The sequence below is a fragment of the Zonotrichia leucophrys genome, chromosome Z, assembly GCF_028769735.1.
Source record: "Zonotrichia leucophrys gambelii isolate GWCS_2022_RI chromosome Z, RI_Zleu_2.0, whole genome shotgun sequence".
Taxonomy (NCBI): domain Eukaryota; kingdom Metazoa; phylum Chordata; class Aves; order Passeriformes; family Passerellidae; genus Zonotrichia; species Zonotrichia leucophrys.
Window position 1 is genome coordinate 57,841,200 of NC_088200.1, and position 13,495 is coordinate 57,854,694.

At 36.5% G+C, this 13,495-nt stretch overlaps 1 protein-coding gene across 6 annotated transcripts in view; it reads right to left on the reverse strand.

Moving 5' to 3' along the window:
• Positions 1-2,313: 2,313 nt before the first annotated feature.
• RNF38 (ring finger protein 38) overlaps positions 2,314-13,495 on the reverse strand; it is a 107,509-nt gene continuing 96,327 nt past the window's right edge. For all 6 annotated transcript variants that reach the window (XM_064736260.1, XM_064736262.1, XM_064736261.1 and 3 more), the window contains 4 exons: positions 12,828-12,912; positions 11,195-11,316; positions 10,770-10,869; positions 2,314-5,721 (listed from right to left, as the gene is read on the reverse strand). In XM_064736260.1, coding sequence (XP_064592330.1) covers positions 5,659-5,721; positions 10,770-10,869; positions 11,195-11,316; positions 12,828-12,912 — 370 coding nt within the window. In that variant the 3' untranslated portion in view covers positions 2,314-5,658. The remainder of the gene's footprint in view (positions 5,722-10,769; positions 10,870-11,194; positions 11,317-12,827; positions 12,913-13,495) is intronic.

The following is a 13,495-nucleotide window of genomic DNA, read 5'->3' on the forward strand; positions in this document are numbered from 1 at the left end:
AGCTCAGGGCACTGAGACCCCCTTGGGTGTCCATCATCCCTGGCCCATTATCTGTGTTAAAGACAGAGTTAAAGAATGCATTTAACACCTCTGCCTTGCCCCTGTCCCTGTTCGTGAGGTGACCTTGCTCATCCTGTAACAGGCTGATGTTCCTTCAACACTACCTTTTGCAATTAATACATTGGAATAGACTGTTTTTATTGTCCCCATTTCTGGCCAGGTTCCATTCCAGTTGAGCTTTGGCTGCATATTTTCTCACTACAGTAGGAAGCAGCATCTCTGCATTCTCCCCATGTTACCTGACCTTATTTCCTGGGCATGTACCTTACTTTTTGCCTTATTTCCGAGAGAAGATGCCTGCTCAGCCAAGCTGGCCTCCTGCCTCACCTGCCTGACTTCCAACATTTAGGAATTGTCTGTTACTGTGCCCCTAGGTGATGTTTAAAAAGTGACCAGCACTGATGGACCCCAGCATCTGCCTAAACATTTTCCCAGAGGATTTTACTGTCTAGTTCCCTGAACAGTCTGCTCTCCTCATGGCCAGAGCTGAGGTTTTGCTGGGATTTTCTCTCACATCAACGAAGATTTTAACCATTTTGTGGTCACTGTGGCCAAGATGGAGCCAATCTCCACGCATGAGATCCTCTCTGTTTACAAACAGAGGTCAAGGAGGGAATCTTTTCCAGCTGGCTCCCTTTGCTTCTGTAAAGCTCTGTAAAGGTTTTTAAAAATGTTATGACCTGGGTTGTACCAGGTGTGTGATGGCTCCCAGTGTATTTCTGGCAAGTTGAACTCCCCTATAAAGACAAGGGCAGTTGATTTGGAAGTGTACCCTAATTCTTCAAAGAACCATAGATAAGGGAAGATCCTTATGCTGTTACATAAATACATCTACACCTACCAAGGTTAGCAAAGGCCAGAATTAGACAAAAGCTGCAGCAATGCCACTGCTCCTGAAAAGCCAAGCCTGTCTATTGCACATATAAGACTAAGTAAGAAATCAGGAACTCCATCTTTTCTTCAGCATGCTGTCATTCCTGAATCAGTTGATAAGCACTGTGAGCATGCAAATCACAAATTTGCAAGGCAAATCAGTTGCAAGGAAATACCACATCTAGAAGTCAGATGGTTATGTGCACTGCAGTGTGAGAAGGAGGGTTACAGCAGACACACCAGATAGACAAACGAGAGCTGTAGGCTGTAGCTGAAAGCAAGAAAGGAAAACAGAACCACGAAAGAGTACACAGGATGAGGTATCTGGTGGCAGTGATATGGTTTACTAGAAGTTAGCAACAGAAATTGTCAGGTAATAAATGTGAATGCTAGGAGACTCCCAGGGAGTGGTAACACAGGATTCTGAGCAAAGACATACACTGCACAGGCTGAGGAAGAGACTGAAATGCTGTGACACAAAGGTGGGGAGCAGAGACCAGATGAAGAGAGAGAAGCAGGGCAATTCTGCTCTTCAGGCTAGGACTGGTCATGGCCAAACTACTGATGATGCTGGAAGCTGCTCTGCAATATACTCATGTGCAAAAAATGTGACTTTGCAAGTATCTGAGCTCAAAGGTATCAAAGATTGATACCTTTCCATTTTCCAGCATCTCCCAAATATAAAAGGTATGTGTGTGAACCTGCACAAGGATTCTCAAAAGTATGAATTAATCTTCAAATGTGTCTGAGTACCTAGAACACCTGCTATAGATGCAGCTATTAAATGTCCTATGTTACTGTAAACCTCTTAAAAAACTACTAAGTTGACTAATGTCAACTTAGTTTACATTATCGTAAAACCAAAATCACACAATTCCTTTTATTTTTTTTCCTTTCTTTTTGGTTTTGTTTTACTACCAGTTTCTTGTGTGACCCTGGCTAATGAAACCGTTATAATTCAGGATGTATCACCTACTACTGTCAGGGCACTGCAAGTGTAACAAATCTCTTCTACTGATTCACAGTGCAAACAGTATGCCTAAGAAGCACCTTCATCCCTGCAAAGTTTCTTCTGGCTAAGTAAGTAAGATCTTTAGAGCACAGGGCTTTAAGTAAGTTCAATTCTCACACCCTCAGAAATATGGTACAGCATTTCAGATCAGTTTCTGAGGCTCTCTCACCATAAGAATAAAGAAAAAGTTGTGTGCTACAGTTAAGGTGGCAAAACACCTACAACACGAGTGTCTGTTGCCAGTAATATTTCAATTTGCATGATGATGCACAGAAATATGCCCAGTAATAAAAGAAAACCATACACTTCTCAAAGAAAGAACAGGACAAAATTGTGTAAGTGTACATCATACATTTATTACTGAACAACTCTCTCAACTCCAAAATTGGGCACAGGGATTAAAAATAAAAATTCATTGCACTACCTAGTAAAGCATTACTAGTAACTCTCATAAAAAATGTACAAATTTTGTTAAAAATTTATCAAGCCTTCAAATGATTTGGTTACAGATATTTATAATACATTTAAAACTACATGTTAAATGATACAATAGCATATGATTTAAAGAAAACACTTAACAAAATATGATTCCAACAAAAACCATAAGCTTTCATAATAATTAGCAAGTCTGAAACACAAGTAGCAAAATGAGGTAACAATGTACCAAAGGAAAAAACCACAGCTTTTACAAAGGCCCAAAGATAACTCAGTAGAAACTGTTTTCTACAATTAAGATTAAAACAGTTGGTAAGTCTCATCCCAAGTATTATGCATTGTATTAAGAGCTGTGAAGTCACATTCAAGAGCCTCTACAAAATGACGTACAACACATGGCCTTACTTCTTTTTCTAAAGAAAGCCAAAAAATGAGACACTGGAATTATCTGTAGGCCTTGATATCCACCAAAATGTAAATTAAATTGACAGTTTATGCAAAAAAACACAGCAGTGCCAATATGATAAAGCAAACATATTGGAGGTTGTATATTTTTGTTTTTTTGGAGAAGAAAAGAGTAACTGGATAGCAGAAAGGCAATGAACATAAAGAAGTGTTGCTGAATTCAGGTGCTGTCAGGCACCACGGCAGCTGTGCATAATACATGGCAGTTAAGAGCTGAACATAAATCCCCTGCCCTTGACAGCCACCACAGAAGATGTGGTTGGAGCCTGTCTGAGCTGATTCAAAACATTAAGCATGTGTGCTCTTTGTACACACTGACCACGAGAAGCAAGTCCCCATTCATCCAAGCAAACCGAAGAACCATTCCAGAAGAGATGAGCCATAAGAGTGCAACAATTAATTGCAGGATTTTACCAACTTAGACCCTCCATCTCCTAGACCCCCCATCGTCTCACTGTATTTTAGTGGGGGAAAAGGGATATTTCTCCAGTTCCAGAAAGAGAACTACTTTCCCTCAGCTTCAGAAGTATGTGTCTTGTTCACTCGTATCAAGTTTAGAAAAAGTACCCTCTTTCTATGCTTTGAACTGAATACTAAACACAGAAATGTTAGTCATGTTTAAATCTGTACATGGATTCTTTTTCTTTTGCAATTATATAAAAGAGGCTAAGTTTTGTAAGACATACGTGGCATATGCTTTTTAAACATGATTTTATTTGTTAAAAAAATAAATTTTATTACATGTAATTTAACCTGCTAGGTGCTGTTGTGAAAAGCCTATTCTTTAACTCCACTGTATGAGAGGAAAAAGAAATTACAGTATTTTGAAGTGGAAATAACAGCATTTTTGTTTATTTAGTGTTCCTAAGTAAGGACAGGTACAGAAAGCATCACTGTTTTTGAGAACCACCTGCATAACTAAACAGAGGGAAAAACATTTGAAACAGGGCAAAATTGTGCTTTTATTTAGCTGCACCAAGAGCTGTGACTGGTCTGTAAAATCTTTAAAGAGGAAAACCAGCTTGGAGAACCTCTAACACTGAAATTTTAACTGATACTAAAGCATAGCAGCATACAAAAGCATCAGAAATTATAAAGAATAAACTTAAAGCTGAGACTGGCAGCAAGTTGTAGCAATACTGGTAATTGTGCCACTTGTGCTGCAACTGCAACCAAAGAAATGACACTGAATTTATAAGAAGAGTTTCCTTGCAAAAAGTGCATCCTTTTAATAACTGTGGCATATGCAGACCTAAGTATTTTGCTAGAACACATCACAGACGTTAACAGTGTGAACATTACAAAAAAAGTTCATTTTTTTTCATAGCCCAAATAAAATATTATTCAGAGCACTTGAATAGACATTATCCCCTTTTTTCACAGCACTGTTCTGGAAAGTATTCCAAATTTCTCCTCTAGTGGAGCACTCTGGAAACTTGATTGCAAAAACCTAGGAGTTCCTTCTTCCTATTACACTTATCATGAAATAAGGAAGGGAAAGAAGCAGCATTAGGGCAACTGAGTTCTGCAGGTTATGACCAAAACCTACCTCCTCTTGTGATAGGATGAAAGAATTATGAAATTCTACTTCTCTGAGAAAACGCTAGAAATGCATTTTATTCATGAAGTCGCAGGAATAAAATTGTAACTTTTTACAAGTTATTTTAGTTACATACCAACTTCCTTGCAGATGACAAAGAATGAAAAGCCAGTGTTTATAAGCTAAAAGATTATGTATTTAGCAAGTACAATGGGCAAAAGTTAAGAGCTTTTCCAAGAGACCAGGACACCCTCAGTGTACTTCCTGCTTCCTTTCATGAAAGAAATACATAACTGGTAAACCCAGCTAGAAAAATTTAAAAGGAAAACAGAAAAACATTGACATATTTCAGCAATTGAAAACATTAATATTGCTAAATGTGATATTGTGACTCTAAATTGATAAAATAACTTGTAAATCAGCCATTTAAAAATCCAGACTTTATAACATATGATAATACCCCCAAGGTTACTCATGTATGAAGAATCAATGCATTCTTTAGTGGTACACACTTAAAGCCTCCAGTGAAGGGGAAGCATAACAGCTGTTTGAATAGTAGTAGGTAGAAAGGTCTTTACACCTGTAAGTACGTTGGGGACAAAATACTAAATGTCTGTAATTGCTGCACCCATTGCATTCAGTGTGCAACTGCAAACACAAGGGAAGGAACCAGTGTACAGTACTAGTACTGTTTAAATAACACACAAGATTATACATTGCAGCATAATTATTACTACACACATACGTTCTCAGTACATGCTGGTATATAGGTTCTCAAACACGCAGGCACACCCAGTCACAAGCACACTTCACTCATCCTCTCTCAGGCAAACACACACTCATACCATTCATCCCCACTCACAGTATCTGAAGGCTCTATATAAGGTAGATTGCTATATTGTTTGGACCTACCACTTTTTTTTTTCTTTTTCTTTTATATAAAAGCACATGCTAAAAGATCACATCCACAGTAATCTTGCAGCAATACTTGGAATGATCACACAAAACCCAGGGAATGTTAGTGCACACACAAAATTAAGCTAAAAAAAAAATCTTTGGAGTTCCAATCACACTTGTTAGTATAACAATCCTGTAACTGTGAAGACTAGTTATAAGCTTTATAATTGATTAAGTCACACAGTGCAAAGTAAGGTCCACTGACCCTTTTGTGTAAAGGGTAGGCTGGAAGCCACATGGGTAGATAAGTTCAATAGAGAGTTCATATATACATGTGACCAGAAACACCCAAACCAGATTTGTGCTCTTAGATTGGTCATTCTGAATCACGATGCACTTCTGAAGCATCAGCTCTACAAATTGGGCAGGTGCGATTTGCCTGTAAAACAGGAAAAACAGAACAGGGTTAACCAGACTGACAAATACATTGTTAAAGTAATGTGTACGTGACAAGGACATCTGTGACTGCTGAACAGCAATTCAAGAGAAGACAGAATGTGCTTATGTCTTTTCTTGTTTTGTTATGTTTGAATGGTGTGGTGAGTTTGCAAATTCAAAATTACAAATTTACCAAAAAATAATTGTGCCTTTTACCTTTAAAGCCAAAGTAAGACAACAAATAAGGCTCTAGCTAAGTGATGGTGGTTTCATTAATGCAGATTCACAATTAAGAGTGTATTGCAGTCAGATGGATGTAATTAACAACCTGTACTGTACGACGAAGAGAAAACCACCAAAACAAACTGAGACACCTTCGGCTCAAATAAACATTTTGTGTGAGGATGTCATATTGTCACAAACTGCACTGATCAGGAATGACACCGTACTTCGTTCATTTGGTTATCATCACAGAAAAACATCAGACAGACTTGGTCAAAGCTGAAAGCAAACAGGGGAAAAGGGAGGGGCTTTTAGTAAAGGGGAAGGGGAATAAAATAAAAAAGAAAAGATGACCCGACCAAGCAGATATTCAAGTAACACACCTCAGCAGGCCTATATATAGCTCTTTAGTAAAGCACATATTGAAAATATGTCCTGTGACTCATTTATTTTTCTAGCCTCCTTAAAAAGTAAGGCAGATAAGAAGTAATATTCCTTAAGCTACTGTGAAAGTATTTCTGCCTTCTCATTCCCCTTTTCAAACAGTGGCTACTTTCATTTTAGCAAATAATGAGAAAAAGGCCCAGAAAAATATATAACATCCATGAGTCAATACTTCCCTTGCAAAGGGAAGAGTGAAGAGAACTCTTCCCTGTCACAAATTTCTATTTCATAGTTACCAAAACTGCAAGACCAACCACTGTACTCCAAGTCTTCTAAAGCAACCAGATTTTTCAATGAAAATACAAGTGAAGAATATCAAGAAGTATGACTCTGTAGGCCAGAATTCAGAATTCTTTGTCAAATATTTTAAATCAAAAAAATAACCAATCCTATGAAAGTACTGTGTTATTTTTTACTGAAAAGCATTATTCAGTAATGGAAATTAAAGTTACAGTATATTTTTCCTGTCAGTTTTCCTGCTGCCAACTGTTAGCACTGTCCATAAATTTTATTGCTTTGTAATTTTTGTAAATCATGGATTGGACTATCAATTAAACTTACATTTCTTGCTTTTTCTCTAGCAGTTTCAAAATGTCCTCAGTCAGTCATTTAATTTCATTTCATGTGCCTGATTCTAAATATAGCCTGGCTGATATAATGTTTAAAATATAAAGGCATGTTCTAAACATGGAATTCAGTGCATTAATAAATCAAACCTATTTGCTTAGGTTGGTACTGAAGTAACAACCACTTGCACTACAGAACAGCATTCAGTAGGAGTAACTTCCTGTCAGGAACTGCAGACATAGACCTACTCTGCAAGGATAACATGAATACTCATGGACACCAAACCACTGCTTTTAAAGTAACTTTTCAAGATTCTACATGAACATCTGCTTTAAATTTAGTTGCATTCTTGTCTTTCATTAAATGAATTTCCCCCTCCTGGCATTTTATATGACTCTTTGGCACCAAAAGAGGAGTGAGTAGGACATAACATTGTAATATGATCTTCTAACTTGCCATTCTTTCAGGCAGAATTAATTTTGTGCTGTAACTATAGAGTGCTGCACAATTAATTGATTTTTTAAAAATATTCTATAGAAATTTATAGTTAAAATGAACTGCATTTAGAATAATGAAACTATAGGGCTACTAGAATTCTCTAAAAACCACTGCACTGCTTTGGTCTTAGTCTATCAGAAATAAGTTGAAGTATAGTTACAGTTTGTCTTTTCTTATATATAATACAGCATTTCCTAGTAGGTTAAATATAAGGGCAGGTTGTCCTCTTAACATTGTTCTCAACCCTCAAGGTGAAGACAGGTCATGGTGTCAAGTACTCTTTTGGAATTATGATTTTTATTGTATAGAAGAACACATTTCTCATGTGTTCATACATGATTAGAGGATATAGGGTAAGAAGGAGCCAAATACTGTGAAACATGGGAACTAGGAATACTACAAAAAGTGAAAGGATAACCTCTCTCCTTTTAATTATTTTGTTTCCTCCACTGTATTATATCTTCTCTTGTTATGTCTTTAAGTTTGCTTAAATAAGAAAGTATTTTAGCTGAAGTGGGCAACTTAATGCACTGTTATAGAACATGTCCTCTTACTTGCTCGCCACCTAAAAAGATAGTGTTGTCACATATTCCATGCATACAAGCCACTATCTAAAAATGTTTTTAGACAGTTTTTTTACTTTGCCATCATCACCAACAGGCAGCCCAAGAGTATTTTTAAAGTACTCAGATTGAAGCACTAACCTTTTACTTATATCTTTCACTGAAGTGGCATATGATGGAACTTTTAAAAAAAATTAATTTGACTCCATAGTTCTAGAAATAGTCCTAGATAACAAATACACTCTCTTCAAAGAAATTAAATTAAATGAGTAAAAAATAGTGACTAACCAATAATATTTTTCTTTGTCTACTTCATGGAATAACATTACAAGTACTGAAAGATAGAATTTTAACTTTCCCTTGTAGAATTTATGATGTTGGCTGGATGATGTGAATTAGGCAGATGTGGACATAATTACACAATCAAGATACATTAAATAAAGCTCTCAAAGTCATAAACAAATGGGCAGAAGCAAAACCAAAGTATAAAATATTTTCCAGTTATTATCACTTCCAGATATTAGCTTCTTAACTGTAACCAAGTTTGGACAGAGGCAGTAACTAAAACAGACTGGTGTTACAGATAATTTGTTACAGCTTCCAAAGCAAAACAGTCTTTATTTGCAAATATCATCTTCATACCACTGTAACTGAGCCCACATGGTGTAAAAGTATTGTCTTAGTGAACTTACACTAGAATGGTTTAAAGTTCTCTATCTTATTTTGCACTCAGGTCTGCAACTTCTATTAGGTTTAACTGCACCCCTCTACATTTTGATTGCGTATCTTGCACCTCATTCTAAGGACAACCTTTAGAATACTACAGGTGAAGATCTGTTAGAAAATGCAGATTCTATGATGAGACAGGAACATCAGCAAAACTATTTCACTACTAGAACAATACACTACGATTATGAAAACAGACTAAACTAAATCTTTGCAGTTCCAAATTCTATTGCCATTTTCAATTGAAAGGACTAACTCTTTAACTTTTAAAGTAACACACTAAGTCCAAAAGAGACTAGCTCCACATGCTTGTCTGACTCCTGAGTGGGATGTCAGGTAAGGAAAGATCAGTAAGATAAACACGCATGATACTTTCCTGATGTGTTACTCTAACTTCCAGAAATCTGCAGATCAGGGGTTCTATGGATCAGAGGTATATATTTTTTTTTGCATTAACAGCCTGGAATGAACTGTCTTTAAAAAAAATCCACATAATAAACCTATAGCATCTACTATCACACAGGCTATGTCAAGTGACATTTTCTTTTCTTTTTTTCTTTCTTTCCATAAAGTAGAGAGAATACTATCCCTGGATTCTCACTGTCCCCACTACACCTGACTTAGAGAGTTTCATGCAACGAAACACTGACACATATAGTGTGGATGCTGATCGAGAAGAGAAGGGGAACACTGAAGAACACCACTTTGATACATACAGACTCTAGTCTTGATTTGTAGTAAGTGAAAAAAACTTCATACATCTAGCAGAGAAAAACTGATAATATTATGTGGAATGTGTGCATGCTGCCTCTTAGTATGACAAAAAAACAACCAGGTGTTTTGATTACTCTTGCTAATTTTTGTGCATGTATGTGAATTCAGACACTTTTGAACCATTTATACCAAAAAGTAAGGGCATTACAAACAGTTACACTAGCCCTAAATTTTGTAGGAGCTTTAGACTTAAGACTACTATGGGTACTGTAGCTAAAAAGGGCAATTTGACATCCCATTTTTTCAAATCCTTCTCATTATTCTTGGTATCTTAGGAAAAAAATACTGTCAATAGTGACTTGATTTTTTTCATTCTCTGCACTGCATATTTTAGCACTTGCCTAAGATATGATGCCATATTTATCATGCCATAAAGGCAAGGGAGTTTTATTTCTTTTTCCAAAACAACAAACACCATCTGTAATTTTCTAGGGACCATATCAAGAGAGGATCACTGCAGTTTCCATGTTCCACATGACAGACTAAATGGATTAAAGCTGAATAGAATAAAATAGTCAAAAAACTGAGGCAAGATGGGAATCAATACCTTGCTAGCAGTAGATCTGGCTCAATGTAGCCTGTAGAAATGTCTGTCATAATCTACTTGTATTTCTTGTTCTTCTCACCTTCTGCACAGCTGCTATTTAATAAGTACTCTTCCTGGCTGGTCCTGACTCTTGAGCCTTTCTATTTTGCTCAAATCCTCTTGGATGGGTAAATTATTTTGTAAAACTGTAGCTTCTATTTGTATATATTACATTTCTTTATATATACATACACATAAATGTACATATGTAACATACGTAACTTTATTTGCCCCAGAAACCGACATTAACAGCAAGTGGGGAAGGAAATCTGTTGGTACTCATTCTTGCTATGTAAAACAGTTGAAGCCACCATCATCACCAAACTCTGTATCGTATCTCCTATATTATTTACTTTTTCTCAAGTCTTCTTTAATGTTGTGTAATACTCAAATGCACAGTTACTGTTTTAAGCAAATGGAAGACAGTAAGAGCTGTCAATGGAACAACTGTATTCATATTAATTTTCCATTGTGCCAAATATTATGAAGAAACAGTCTTCATCAATTATTAGAATAATATAATACTTAGGCAGTGATTCCATTCTGCTGGCTTCTTAAGTATCAGAAACACAAAACAAGATGAAATTAAGCATAACAGCAAAATATCCCAACCCTCTGCTACAAAACTACATAATCAATTTAATCTAAGATAGGATTACATTTTCTTACCTTCAGCCATTTATCAACACACTTGGCATGGAACTCGTGGTTACAGGGTAAGACTCTAAGTAGCTGCCTTGACTCAAAATCACACATGCACACCACACATCTAAAAAAGACAATGAAGTTCAAATGTATCTGGTATGTAAGAGCAACAAATATGCATTCCATACAAAGCCTTAGAGGTATGATTGCAACACAGTAGCTATTTTATTCCTTCAGTAGCTACAGTGATCTACATCTGACAATGGAAACTGAGAATTGACTGTGGGATTCTATGGGTGTTTTCTTTTTTTTTTTTTTTTAATTTACTGTGCTTTCACATCACAAATCAGGTATTCTTGCTCTTCTACCTTGCTGTGACTGCAAGTTAAAGAAATTAAAATCAGGCCACCTAAATTATGGAACCTTGAAAGAGACCACTGTATACTTACAATGTCTGTTCTGACTGGTGATTGTTTGGATTGAATCTATAGGATGGAAGCTGCTCAATGTCAGCTTTTGTTAATCCCCGTGGTTTGGCTTCTCCCAGACGTTCTGCCAAATTCAGCAGTGCCTGCAAAACATGGAAATCAGACATATAAAAATTCACTGATCAAACAGGCTCTGTTTCCATTAGTGTTGGGCACTACCATCACATCTCACTACACCAGCTGCTAGCACAAAACGCCCTGCTATAAATAAATGTTTAGAACCTTAGTTCTCCCACACAATACAAGCTCCTTAGAAAGTCTTTCAGAGCTTAACCGTCTTTGTAATAAGATATTTTCTCTGGGATTTCAAAACCCACCTCCCAAGAGGATGTGGTTTTGAAATCCCATCCCAGAGGGATTGGGATTCATCCAAGAACCCAATTTTCAATTAGTCCTGTGACTGAATAAATAATTCACTTTTGAGGGATCACCTCACCCCGCTATGAAATTAACAGTGCTGGTAATTGTCAGAAAGCAACTGTCAACTAATTTCCTTCATTAGAATATGTGAATTTGGTCTTGTGAGAGAAACCGCAAATTTAATGGGACAGTTTATTATTCCCATTCTGTGTCTTGGGCTAGTTGAATTAAAATATGGAGACTTTAGCCTCAATCTGGAAAACAAATACATATCATCAAACTTTAGGCACTATTTTGGCTGCTCATTTTTATGTTAATTTTCTGTAAGCCAACAATTGCAACTAAAATCCTTTCATGTATATAATTTGAAATCTGTCATGTATTTAACTCACACTCCTTCATGAGGGGCATAGGAAACAACATCAGTGTAACAGACAATCAATGGAGCAAAAAGATACCATGAAAGCTGCAAATGGTATTGATTTCTTACACTACTGAACCTAGGGCCCAAATTCTCAGAAGAGACTGCTGTTTCTGAATCACCACAGAAGTTATTAAAGAAGCACTCATTGTTAAACTGAAGATGCGCAACTACACAGATATCTTAATGAGAGCACAGGCAAAGAGATGCAGAAGTCAGGGTTAACGATGACTAACTCAAGAGAAATCAAATGGAATCCATTAGCATCAGAACCAGCAAAGAAACAACCGTTGGAACAGCCCCATAATTATCTAGGATATTGAAGAGGGTTCTGCATCTCTAGATGTGAATTACCATCCCCTCCAGAGGGCGAGATGAAAAGGTAGTAAGGTAATTTTATAAATATGTTTAGATTAATTACTCCTATGATATTAAAACTATTCTGAAAGTTACACTCATAATACCAGTAACTTACCCTTTTCTTTTGAAAGTGCTTCACTTCTGTTTGGTATTTAAAATCAATTAAATTTTGAAAGGAGAAGAGTAGCATGGAGAACATAAAAGTTGAACAATTTAATGATTATTAGCCTGGAAAGGTGAATTCTGAGAGAAACAGACAAGAAAGAAAGCTAAACGCTTCTAATATTCAGTATAACAAAAAAATCTGAAAGGACCATTTCTGGATTCTGTCTTCATAGTCACTACATTTATTTGAAAAGCAAAACCAGGATTAAAAGCAAAATATAATAAAATGTTATCTATTGCTTGAGCTAACATCTGTTCTTTAAAGACAGTTGTAGTTCACACACCAACCTCATAGTTTTCTACCTCTCCATCTTCCACATCCAACTCAAAGCTGAAAGCTGGTCCAACTGCCGGTGGCACTGGGAGCATTGATCTACCATGAGAGCAAACAAGGATAAGGTTCAGCATCTTGCTGAAGGAAAGCACAGAAACATCTGGCAGAGGTAAAGTAACCTTTCTGATGCCTCTCAAATCAACATGTTCTCAGAACTGGCAAAAATGTGTTTGAAGTCAAGACCAGACATTTGAAGTGAAAGAGTCACAGAAAAATGGTTTTTTTTGCTAACTTTCTGATATTGGGAGTGCTTTTTAACTGCATGCGTGCTTCGCTTGACGCTTTTAACCAAGCTCAGCTTTATTACAAAATCGAATCTTTTAATTATCACAGACTATGGAGACCTACAACTGACAAAAAATTGATATTCTGCTTTTAAATATGCTTTATTTCCTTAAGTGGATAAAAGACCATCAAAGAGGAATAAGGAATACTAAGTCCATTTAGATCTCAAACATAAAAGTCTTGCAGCTTGAAGATAAATAGGATTTGTACCGGACAAACCCATCCTGAAGGCAAGCACAAATTCACTTTCTCATGTACTGTGATGTTGGTAAAAGCAGAATCCCGTCAGACTGAGAGATCAGAGAGATGTTTTTCTGGTTGTATATTCAGTAAGTCT